The sequence below is a fragment of the Melopsittacus undulatus genome, chromosome 4 (assembly GCF_012275295.1).
Source record: "Melopsittacus undulatus isolate bMelUnd1 chromosome 4, bMelUnd1.mat.Z, whole genome shotgun sequence".
NCBI lineage: Eukaryota > Metazoa > Chordata > Aves > Psittaciformes > Psittaculidae > Melopsittacus > Melopsittacus undulatus.
In genome coordinates, this window is record NC_047530.1 from 5435206 (window position 1) to 5448247 (window position 13042).

At 35.7% G+C, this 13042-nt stretch overlaps 1 protein-coding gene across 5 annotated transcripts in view; it reads right to left on the reverse strand.

The window, feature by feature from the left end:
- Positions 1–13042, reverse strand: part of FUT8 (fucosyltransferase 8) — a 123268-nt gene that overhangs the window by 47214 nt on the left and 63012 nt on the right. For 4 of the 5 annotated variants that reach the window (XM_034062221.1, XM_034062219.1, XM_034062220.1 and 1 more), the window contains 3 exons: positions 7393–7508; positions 7095–7263; positions 181–295 (listed from right to left, as the gene is read on the reverse strand). In XM_034062221.1, the coding sequence (XP_033918112.1) occupies positions 181–295; positions 7095–7263; positions 7393–7508 (400 nt within the window). The remainder of the gene's footprint in view (positions 1–180; positions 296–7094; positions 7264–7392; positions 7509–13042) is intronic. The other variant, XM_034062223.1, reaches the window with a different exon arrangement.

Below are 13042 nucleotides of genomic sequence, written 5' to 3' on the forward strand. Positions count from 1 at the left end.
TTTACAATAAAACAAAGAATCCAAACATTTTAATTTCCTTTGTATGCAATTCATTTGTATATAAACAGACACTTAAACCTGTCATGTAATTAGTCTATTACAAGGATATAGCTAAGTGCTATATATATATATTTTAATAAACTAAATATGTATGTCTATTTAAAAGCTCTGTCCTCTTACCTGTAGATAAGTTATTCTCCTCTGTACCAAATCTGTTAGATCTTTGGCCTCTTTTTCTCGCCAATCTCCTGCTCCGTCTGTTTGACTGAGGTAGTACAAGTCTGTCATTATCGACCTGTGAACAACCATGGAAAACAATCTTAACGTTACTAAATTGGAGGATTAGATGAAATCAAAGACAAATTAAACAGATCTTTCAAATACAGCCTCAAAACCAATTTGTTCATGCTACCTCCTACTCTGTAATTCCAACAGTAACCAAGAAATACTGCCCCCCATTTAATGTATGTTTCATACATAGGAGTAATTGTAGTACTATGCCTGTATAGAACACAATATTACAAATGTCTTTACCACAGCTGCAATAGTAATCCTTCTATTTTCATTAGTGAAAACTAACTACAAAATACTATTACAAGGTTTAGTAAACAGTATCTACTATGGCATGGAGCTCCTGACTCTCGAAGAAAGTAAACACTCTGCCTGCTTGGAATGACTGCATCCTACTAATACTCAAATGGCCAAATTACAAGTCCAGACTACACAAAGTGAATTTTGAGAATTTTCTCGGGAAAAAAAAAATACAAAACCAGGGCAAACTATTCAAAATATCTGTAAAAACATTAATGGCTGATCTACAAGCAACAGGTAGTCCAATTCAGAACCAGCAACTTCGGAGTTGGCTTTATAGAGTAAGAATATTTAAAGTTGGTAAACATTTCCAGAACAATGCTGAAGGCTTAACTTTAAACTGGTTTTCTCAATTTGTTTATCTGAACTTCAGATGTTGCAATTTTTTGCCTGAAATTCTTGAGAAGCCACAAGTTTGACCATTAGGAGGAAATGCAACTGAACAAAGCACAGAAATTTGAAGAAGGGACAAGAAAAAGGGTGTGAGAGGAAGACAAACATATTTCCTAATGACCCTTCAAGTGGTGTTGTCAGTGAAGTAATACAAGATACCATTGTTGGCAGCACTTGTTAGCACTGGAACCACAAATCTAGCTAGCTAAGGATATCCCTTTGTAAATAAGTCTAGCAAGTGAGAGAGGAGTGAACAACGTATCTCCATTAGGTGACTACTTCCAATAACACAACATGTAAGCAGTAAATTCAGATATAAAATAATTTGGGTCAGAGCTATCTTTATCAGCAGAGTTATTGACAACCTTCTCTTGACAATAACTGGATTTATGGATCTATATATTTCCATTCCCATACACTCATACTGATTTTTATACCCATATTTCTGCAAAGGGTAACAGTGACACCGACTTAGTACACGATCTACTCTTGCTGTAGTAAACATATCCATCTTGTTCAGCAGCAGTGATATTCACCTTCTGTCAATCTATTGGAAGCACCATATTTACATTCTAATCTCAAATCATGTAAAATGGATTTTCTTTTACAAAGTAACTAAACTTGAAATTTAAAGTATCATCACATAACAAGCTTCAGATCACTATTAAAGACACTATGCAGAGAAACATGCAAACACGGTTTAGGAACAATCAGAACGGAATTAATGATGCAGTAGATCTAATACAATGGATTATATACAAATAACTGAAGAGATAAAGAGTCTTAAAGCAGTGTTTTCAAATGTATAGAAATCATTATAGGGTAGTAGGCAACGTAAAAAATGAAACCCACACATTTTCTTGGCAGTTTAAGAATACTGTCCTTCCCAATCAGGATGCAACCATGGTGGATGTTTAATGAGAAAATATAAAATTCAGATATAAACATTAAAAAGAATAATAATAAAATATCTTCAGCTACTATTAAAAGTAATCTCTTTCATTTAACAAAAATATATTTCTATTAAATCTTGGCATTAAATAAGAAGCCTATCAACTGAAAAAAACCAAAACCAACTCTCAACAGTTAGGTAATTTTTCCTGTTTCTAAGGAAAAAAACCTGTTGTCCAACTTTTATTTTTTACATTATTGGCCACGGTGACCATGACAAAACAAACACAATAGGAAGGAATAAATAATTAGCCTTACAGATGAAATATAATTATTTTCCACCATCCCTAAGGCAAAAGGAATTAGGAGTCCTTACACAGCCTCAGTGACTCAACACTTTAGGGAAAGATAGCTTTGTTCAGTACAAATCATAAAGAACATACAATAATCTGTGGAAAAAAAAACCTATGAATTAGTGCAAGACTTTTCAGACAGCATCCACAATACTTGAGAAAACAACCTTTATTCTTAGAAAACTCCAAAGCAAACCAGGATCTGGAAAATTCACAGGTGTTATCACACAGAAATGATTATAGTGCTGGCAGGAGTTGTGACCCCACAAGGGACCCACGCTGGAGCACTTTGTTCCTGAAGGGCTGCACCCTATGGAGGAGATCCACATTGGAGCAGCTTAAGAACAACTGCAGCCTGTGGGAAGGAGTAGTTTGTGAACAACTGTCTCCTGTGGAAGGGACCCCACGCTGAAGAAGTGGATGAGTATGAGGAGTCCTCTCCCCGAGGAGGAAGGAGCGACAGAAGACAACATGTGATGCACTGACAAGAGCCCTCATTCTCTGCCCCCTGTGCCACTGCAGGGGAGGAGGGAGAGAATTCAGAAGTAAAGTTAAGCCTGGAAAGAAGAGAGGGATGGGGGGAAAGTGTTTTAAGACTTGATTTTATTTCTCATTACCCTACTTTGATTTGACTGGTAATAAATTAAGCTAATTTCCCAAATTGAGTCTGTTTTGCCCATGACAGTAATTGATGAGCGATCTCTCCATGCCCTATCTCAACCCACAAGCCTTTTGTTGTATTTTTTTCTCCCCCATGCAGAGGAGGAGGCAGAGTGATATGACAGCTTTGGTGAGTACCTGGTGTGAGCCAGGGTCAACCTACCACACACACCTTCAGTCACTTGCTTTCTTTGATTTCTATTGCAGGGAAACATGCATTTTTTAGGTTTCCATCTCCTAGGTCCTTTGAGTGTGACAGACCATCATGATAGCTTCGTAATACAGATTTACAAGAGACATGGACTAATATCAAAGACCAGAGCTAGGCGCCATGCAGATACTTAAAAGCAGATGGACCAGTGATCCACGAGCCCAAGATGGCTAAGTGCAGACAAAAAATGAGCCTGCACAGGATTAGTAGAGGGTATGTGGATGGTAAAATGGCAGAAAGAATATCAGACAGTGGCACTGCAGATATTTAATGTCAACCTTGTTACTAACCAACAATATCAATTTGTTGCTGTTTTTATTTCATATCATAAATTAAATCTTGGAGCTGCTCTTAAAAGCATTTTGCTCCTGGAAAGCAGAATGAAGAATCTGGCTATATATTTCATCTCCATTTGATTGTCACAACTAAAGGGGGAGGGCTGGCATTTTTAACACATTTTGAAAGATCAGTCTAGACATTTATTCTAGCCGTATGACAAAATTACATTTAAACCTCCTGGAAGATTTACATCAACAAATAAAAACTCAAAGAGGAAAAAAACCCGTGATATGTTCCAACAAATTCAAAGGAAATAATGTGAAAATATGCCCAAACACTATGCATCAAAACTTGGCCAGCTACCACAGAAGCAGTGGTGACAGCTGGTCCCCAGGAGAAAAAGGAATTAAACAAACTCGGTAACAGCCACCCGGCAAACAAGATGATGCCAACATAGGAAACAACCATGACAACTAGAGGATTCATCTGCTCTTTTTTATTAACTATGTCAAATAGCCTTTCCACTGTTAAGATGAACTTACTTTCAACAGCCATCTTCCCTATGGCAACTAGAACACAATTACATATTCCAGAATGCAGAAAACTGCATTGGGCTACTTTCTTTCTTGAACAGAATCAGCAGTGAAATACTGGTCAAAAAACATCTGCCAAGATCAGCAATCTCCAAGAGAAAACCTACACAACCCCTAGGACACAGCTAAGAAATAGTGATTAAGGCATCCAACAAAAGAAGCGCTATCATATTAGCAGACCATGTGCATAACAGCACCAAGATTAACAAAAAATACTATTTAACCAGAGTCACAGAAACTGTCTTTATCATCTCTTAAAAAGCAAGTCTTCCCTGTAACACAACAGGCTTTCCTCACAAACAAAATCAATTCACTACTTGCTTTCCATACTTACCCCATCATTGGATCACTACACACCCCTGTATTTGCCTTCCCATGAGGGCATTAAAAACTGCTTTAAACACTTACAATTAATCTTTGTAATCCAAATATTAGATTATAATATGTCTTGAAATGTCTAAGATACATTTATATTTATATATAAAAATAGGTAATACGGGCTTTATACATAGTGTTCCAGTTACGTAAGATCCATAAGTAACAACTTTCTAAGACATCACTGTCAAAAATGGCATTCAGCAGCTAGTTAAAAGCCTTAAAAAAGAAATCAACAAGTGCACATGCACTTACATACACAACCAATAAAAAACCACAACAAAAAAACTCAGCAATAACAAAAAACCTTACCAAAAAGCCATGATTCTCAGACCAAATGAGAGCATCTGATTTGCTTACTGTAAATTTATGTTCCCTTCAAGAGACCAGATGGACGTTGTGGAGATAAAGAGACTGTTGTTTCCCTGGGGAGCTACTGTGCATCCTAAGGGAATAGAACACCCCAGAGACTTCAGTGTATCACAGGCCAAAAAATGTGCACACAAGAAGCTGGGAGTTTTCTAACTTTTTCGTGTGCTAAAGGGAAAGAAGACAGCCTAACCTCAAAGGTGAAAGAATGAACATCCTCAAGACTAGAGGCAACCAAGCATTCTGTAACACAAGACAATTATTTATATTGCAGGAAGCCAATGTTGTAAGTACACCAAGAACACAGGCTGAATATTGTAGAAACACTTTTGTATCTGTTTTCTCTCATGCAACTACTTTGAATTTCTACATTGTAAAAAACAACTTTAGTCTTCTCTGGGGACTTCACCACATAGGAAGGTCTACACTACTAGTACTACTAAGACTCAACAGACTCAATGATATTCTGCTGTTGCTAACTACTGTGTCAGTCTAAAGAATACTTAAATTCAACAAGAAAATTCTTAGAAAAGAAAAAAAAAAGAGCAGCTGTGACTGCTTGCATCGTAGACGAACTTCTTCCAGTGCCCCATTGTTTTCAAGATTTCCACAGTGGGATTCATCTCCTAACTTCCAGAGGTCTAAAAGGCGGACTTTTATTATTCAATGCTAAGGACTATGCATTTTTACTATGGGTTTTGCCTCATCCTGAAGTACACAGACGTGAAGACAAGGCTGTCAGAAATGCAGAACTTGCAAGTTGGTCTTAATTATTTAATAGTCCTTCATGCAGGAAAGAAAGAAGTAAGAAATTGATGCATCCTGGGAGGAGGGCACACAAAACCCTTCTGGCATGAAACAGCCCACATTATTCAGAGGTCCATTGTGGCAACTGCCTGATGTGATCCTGGCTATATAAACAGAGCAGTCACATGTATTCAAGTGATTTTGTTCCATTGATGGACATCAGTACATTTGGTATTAGACTACTTGCCTCAGTTTTAGTAGGGTTTAAAAGAATCAAGAATCAATGACCTGAAGTACAAGAAACCCAAACGGAAATAACTTCTCTGAAGAACAAATACTTCTGAGTGGAAGCAACTATTGAAACAAAATACCCAGGGAAGTGGCTGCAGAGTGACTGATGAGTTGACCGTTTGACTGACGATCTCCAGCCTTTTGTAAAATCCTGTTTCAGCCAAGAACTACTTTGATTTCAGTCAAACATACATAATAGCACTCACCAGAGAAATAATTGGATGAAATCTAATGGCTTATTTTACATAGATAATAACTCCTGGTAATTGAATACTCCCTCCTTCTCACTTTAAACTCCATCAATCTGTGACAAATTGGGTTTTGAAATTGCAGAATATTAAATTACAAAATTTAATGGACTATATTATTTGCACACATTAATAATCAAATTCATGTTATTCCAGAACTACATTTTAAATACTATTTACATTCTTTCCAAAAAATCAAAAATTCTTATTATTTTTTCCTTTTACTACAGTATTATTATCAAAGGTTCATGCTTTACTACTTTGCTCACTCTTGAAAACTGCAGCTTTTTATGAAAAGGATACTTGTTAAAGTAGCATATTTAGTTGATTCAACAATTTTCTTAAAACCGTTTACTAAAGAGACAGAAATTGCCATTGTGGTCGTGTTGGGAACAGAATTATAAAAGATAATAGCTTTACAGATAGATTCCAATAAATTTTTAACATTTTCTGGATCAATTTTGCTCAGCATGAACAAAACTCACACAGAATGTTTTAGCATAATACAAAAAGTGTTTCAGCAATGGGAAGAGCAGAAGTTCAACAACAGACGAAAACTTAATTCCAACACAGCAACAGTGTAATTAAAGGTCATTTCTGTCTGAAATATTTTGCTAAATTCTGATTACAAAAAGATGTTGTCAAAATAACTGTCAGGTTGACAATTATTCCTGAAATTCAGATATTACCCAATTTTAAAGTAATTCCAATTATAAAATATCCCAATGATCAATGTAACAAATATATGCTAGTGTTTATGACAGGCACAATCATACACCTAAATTATTTTAACGTTTTTAAATGGTTTAGTTATATGTACAAATGTGCATATATAGACAGATGCAACTGAAAAGCAACTGTCATCCAGGACCCAGGTCCTGATAATATATCATTTTAAAGGGTCATACTTTAAGCTATAACGACATAAGCTCTATATATACTTTATGTCCCATGAAATACAAGTAATAATTTTATATTCATACTTCAGATATATTTCAGCCCACATACCAATAATTCATCCTAAGAGATTTATCAGTAGTTTACTTAAATCAACCCATAATCCTTAAAACTTATATGCAGAATCAACAAGTACCTTTCCTGATGACCCAAATCAGACAGAAATTCATCAATGCGTCCTTGCAGTTCATTTCCTTCTAGATTTTTCAGCTTCTTCAATTCACTCTGGAGGAAAAACCAAAGTTCCTTAGCCCCATTTTCAATCCTCCTCCTCAATATTTCATGGTCTTTTCCAAGGCCTCCTACTTTAAAGAAAAAAAAAAGGCATAAAAACATCAGCACTTGTAGCTGAATTATTTGTTAAAAAAACAATACATTTCTGATATGGAATACCAAAACTTGGTTTAGAAGTAAAATAAAACTTATCTACCAACCATCTCCTGTCCGCTTCTTATAGTTTTCTATCTGTTCTTTGGCCTTTAAAAGTTGCTCTTCTAAAGCATGTACCTTTCCTGCAGCTGGTCCCTGATCAATAGGGCCATCTGGTATCCTAGGATGTAGAAAATAAAGAAATCATACGATTTATATGTATAATTGTTATTTGACAAGTTATTTGCACTAACAGTTCATCTCTCTCTTTTTGTTCCATACTCTTTTGCTCATTCTTGGCATTTTCTTAAAATCAGAAGAAATTAAACATACTAACATAAATACAGATTTTTAAACCTCAATCCTATAAGAGGAAAACTGTGCATATCAGAGTTGCAGCACGCAGATTTAACACGGTGTTAAACTGTGGTGTTTACAACACTTCCACTCACTGACAAGACCAATCCTAGTCTCTACTTGTGAAAACAGTATTTGCAGCAGCTTAACTCAGACCATTTGTTGGACTGACTGGCACACAAGCAAAGTCTAATTGAGGTATGTGCCTTCACAAGATTCAAGTTTTGGCTGCTTTCTATATTCACACATGAAATACATTCTGGTCTTGAATGCTGGCCAAATATTCTTAGAGGACCAGAGCTGCAGCACTGTAACTCTGCTTTTAAGTTAAGTTTTCCTACATACTGGCACAAGATGATTTCAACATATTTTCTGGATTCAGAACAAGGTCCTTGCTTCTTAAATGTACCACCATGGTAATTGTTTATGTCAGCTCTGGTATTCTAAACTGCTGGTCAACTAAACAACAGCAACTGTAATATCCATTTGTGAAACCTCTGGTATGTGAGCACAGAAGTATGGAAATTAGTATCCTGAAATCTATGAGACCCGTGTCCACCCTAACGGTATTACTGAGGCTTGCTCATCATCTCAACTTAAATCCACATAGAAATAATCTGAAACTATAAAAGTATAAAAATTAGATGCTAACTTCTATTTGCCCCATAAATTAAAAATTAATGGAGGGAAAATAGAAACTCTTTTTATCTTTAGAGAATAACACTTCTGCTGGATTCAAGGGTTAAAAATTATTCCACCTTTTATAAGACTTTTGTAAAAGACAACCCTGAAAAGGAAAAGAGGAAACAGATGTCTAAAAGTCTTGAGAACTCTAAAGAATATAGAATATAAAGATGATTCTCCATTCATAATGGCATATGAGCATAAAAAGAAAGGGATATTCTCTCCACATACACATACACAGTTTCAAAGCACCATATGGAAAGACCCCTTGCCAGATAAAAAATGCCTCTAGCACAGAGAAAATAGCAGTTAGAGGGAGCATCTTCAGCCTAAACCAGAAATGACAGCAGTCTAAAGATCCTACTGGGATGTCATAAAATTTAATGTCTCCTAGATCTGGATATTTAAATATCAACAAAAAATTAGGAACTAATGAAAAGTCCATTTTCACTGGAGTATTTGAAGGGAATAAAAACCTAAAGTGAGCATCAGAAAAATGTATCATGCTAAGAATAATACTTAAACCCCTTTTTTCCAGCAGGGGTAGGAGAGGTAAAAGCAGCAGCTACGTAGCATGACGAGTTTAGTGAAAAACTTTGCTCTCTTAAAGCTCCCCACGGAAAGCAAATTAGTGATAATTATTGCAAAATATGTATTTGTGGTTTAAAATTACTATGGTAAATAAAAAGGAATTATCAATAACTGCTCGTATACCTGCTTTTTTATGCACCGAGGGAACAACCATGACAAAACTGAGGAAAATATTCTAACCTTAAGCATATGCACTCCCTAAATACACTCACTCTGTATGAACAATCCATTTGTGAATTTGTTCCTGCAACAGATGTACCTTATTATATCATACCGACATATGGTATTGTATGGACATGTACAACACGACACAAACCTTTAAAAAGCATATTGAAACATGTTTAAGCTCTTGCACTAGTTTAAAACTACAATGTTGAGATGTATTTGTGGTTTGCCAACTTGGTATCACAATTGTGACAGGACAACTAACCACAGAATTACCAGGAAAAATGGAATGGCTTCTCCTGTAGAAATCACATTCCCTAAAGGTAGAATTTGTGAAGAACAATAAGGTAAAAGCATATAAAATCATTACCATAGGAAATTTTCAGACAACACATGGATCTTCTGAACATGAGGAATGTCTGTTAAAAGTACCAAGTGCAGAATCCGGTGGAAGGATGGTTGTGGATGATACAAAAGAACCTCAATTCATTCTGACCAATTGATATAACTAAGATTTTTAAAAAGAAATGTACATCCCATTTAATATTCAGTTTGCTTTGGCATACTGCAATAAAGACGTTTACTATACTTCAGTTGTTAGATAACAGGAGCTGGGATGGGAGTGGGAGGCATTCTCCTAAGCTAGTTCTATGGACTTGCAAAAATTACATCATTTAAGGATAGAACTAAAATAATTTATTCTTTCTGCAGTTTTGTCTCTACATCTGTTACCTCATCAGACATGGAACTGCTGTCTTCCTCACTTTCATCCAGTCTCAAAATTAAGGAAAAAGCTCTTCTCTGCACCCAGCACAGCTTGCTTGTTACTGCCCTCTACAAGTACATCAACTGAGCTGGAGATAAGGCAACATTTGAGGGAAAAGTGTTTGAATCAAAATCCTCATCTATACTCATTGCATCATCTATGTAGGTAACTTCTAGTGCAGAATATCCTAGTAATAATGCATACTTATGAATAAGAATTCCTGTTGAAAAACACACAGAAGTTTTCATAACAAAGCAAGTCCTGACAACACACCACCTTCTTAAAACTTGAGTTTAAACTAAGTTTAGATAAACGATGAGGATTCTCATCAACAATAAAAGGATATGTCAGTAACCAACTAGCACAGAATATCGTTCACTTATTGCTATGACAACACTGTAAATTGAGTTATAAATAAACAGTATTCATGCACATAATTTCTAAAACTCAGGCATCACAAAACAGCTTTACTTCCATTTATCTCCTGCATCACTAGCATATATCTGTGCCTCTTCATAGCCCACAGGAAGGTTTTTACAAAGCATCACAGTTGCACAAGAAAAACTACAGTGACTTCTCACCTAAGGCATTTCAAATGCACAGTAAAAACTAAGTGGTGCCTGAAGTCATTTCAAGTCATCAGAACTGCACCACAAAGTGTACTCACTTCCTAAGGGAATATTCTTATTTCAGGCAATTTTCGAAAACAAGTGACTGCTCCATCTTGCACTATTGCAGAAGTGCATATTAAGAAAAATAACCTCACCAAAAATCCTTATAAAAACATAAACTATTCTTAACCAATATGGGAAATAAATTACAACTATTAAAAAATAAACCAGAAGAACATGCTGTAGTTTGTGACATTAAACATACAAATCGTGCAGGGGAAAAGAAAAACACCCTACCAAAAACCCCAAACATCTTACTGCCCTAAAACCTTAATTCTACTCCTCACACATCCTTTGTTAAAAAGAAGCAAGTGGGGGAAAACTGCAAGATCAAATATGATTTAAGTATCATACAGCAAAAAAGGGCTAAGCAACATTTCATAAAGCTTTGCCTCAGATATGACATTTCTCAGCTTTTGCATGGTTGACGTTGCATGCACATAAGGTGTGTTTCATAAGACATATTTTTGGTTTGTTGTTTTGTTGTTGTTGCTGTCTTTGGGGATGAGGAGCTGCTACTTAAATTGGCAGCAAAAGAGCATCCAAATCTCAGGGTGGAAAGATCACTTCTTGTCGTGGGCTGGCATTCATGGTTGGCTGGATGAAACTGAGCACAGCACAGCTCCTGTTTTCAACCATCCCAGAGGACTGACACTTCTGTCAGGTGAGAGGGAAGTCAGAGAAGTCCCAAGAACCCATTATAATGGGAAATACTAGGCAACACAAATGTATTGAAACATATTTTAGCCTATAACTAAGGTCCCAACGCAATTCAAGATGAAATGCCAGTTTTCTTGAACTTCAAAATAGAAATTGTTACAACTTATACTTTCACTAAACTACTGAATTCTTGTAACCATACCTGCTTTCTATCTCTGCCTCTCTGCCATAACTAGCTATTATTAATGGCACAACTAGGCATTATGGTAATTCCCTACCATTCACAAAGCCTCTCTTCCCACTGAGATAATTTTTGTTAACTTGGAGCTTTTTACCATACAGAAGTTTTATCTACTTGTCAAAATACTTCAGTCTGGTTAATCAGATGCCTGTTTACAGCTACAGTTATCCAGACAGGCACTATGGTCTTGATAAATTCCTCTCAAAGTAACCTTAAGAGTTATCATTTAAATATCAGCTCTAACTAAAGCCAGATTGGACGGGGTTTTCAACAACCTGGTCTAGCGGAAGGTGTCCATGGCCATGGTAGGGGCATTGGAACTAGATGGTCTTAAGGTCCTTTTCAACCCCAACTATTCTATTATTCTACAATTAAGGTCCCTTCCATATCTTCACTTATTACAAAAAGTGTGCTTCTTTTCTGTTGGAATAAAAACCAAACAACCCCAAACTCTCTAATTCTCTAGATATAAAATCTTAGTGGAGAAGGGCAGCAAAACCAAGTTTTTACCTCAGTGCAATAAAATCCCATTTGACAACAGGATTTACCTTCACAAGCTATAATGACCGTCGTGTTAACAACTCGGATTTCACAGCCATTATCAGTAATTATAGTTTTCAGTACAATCCCAAAAAAATTCTAGCAATTATATCAAATTCAAGTGATAGTTCCAGACTTTCTGCCTTTGATCAGTTCAGTCTAAACCAAATTATACCTTCACTTTAAGATGTTAACTGGAGCAAAAGTAACCTTTTCTGTCTAATGCTAATTCAATTTCTGAAGTTAAGAGGTGTTTTGTTTCTTTAATGGATGTTCATAGCATCAGTGAGCTCTTCAGATATAGATACTGAATCCATGGACTGTTGGTTAATAACTCATTTTAAATAGCCATATTGCTATAAAACTCTAATGGGACCATTTAAAAGCTAACAGTTATTTTTAACACCACTTCTTCTATCTGGCAAACAAAGAAATAAGAAACTGAAATTCTACATTACATTTATGATTTAATACTTTTATGCTGCAGGTTGACGAGGTTATTTCTTTATAGAAATAACTTTCACAAATACATTTTAAACGGTATTTTGCTCAATAAAAATAATGAAAAAGCTCTACATTGGGATACATCACTTTCCTCAAGGTCTAGTACTGCACCATCTCAGATCAGATCCAGCAAAAAGCTAAAAATATAGCTTAGCCTGTATATCATAGGGACCAGATACGCATTCATATGCTGTCTCTAGAGCCTTCTTCTTGAGAAGAAAAATGTACACTTTCATCAGTAAAATCAAGAACATTTACTCTCTTCTAGTGACTGTAATTTGAACTGGTTATATTTCAATGACTGTACAAAACACCACATTATCATTTATTAAAGTCAGCCAGATATGGGTGGCTGAAAGCATGGAGAGTAGTAATGCCAACTGTTTATCCCTCAGAGGAAAGAAACCCTAAGGTTGACTATTCTTGTCTAATATTAAAGGAAATTAAAGATATTGTATATATTCAAATATAGGATCTTACTTAAGTTTCTTCATAGCAACAAACACTACATTACACTACTTTGTCAAAAAAATATT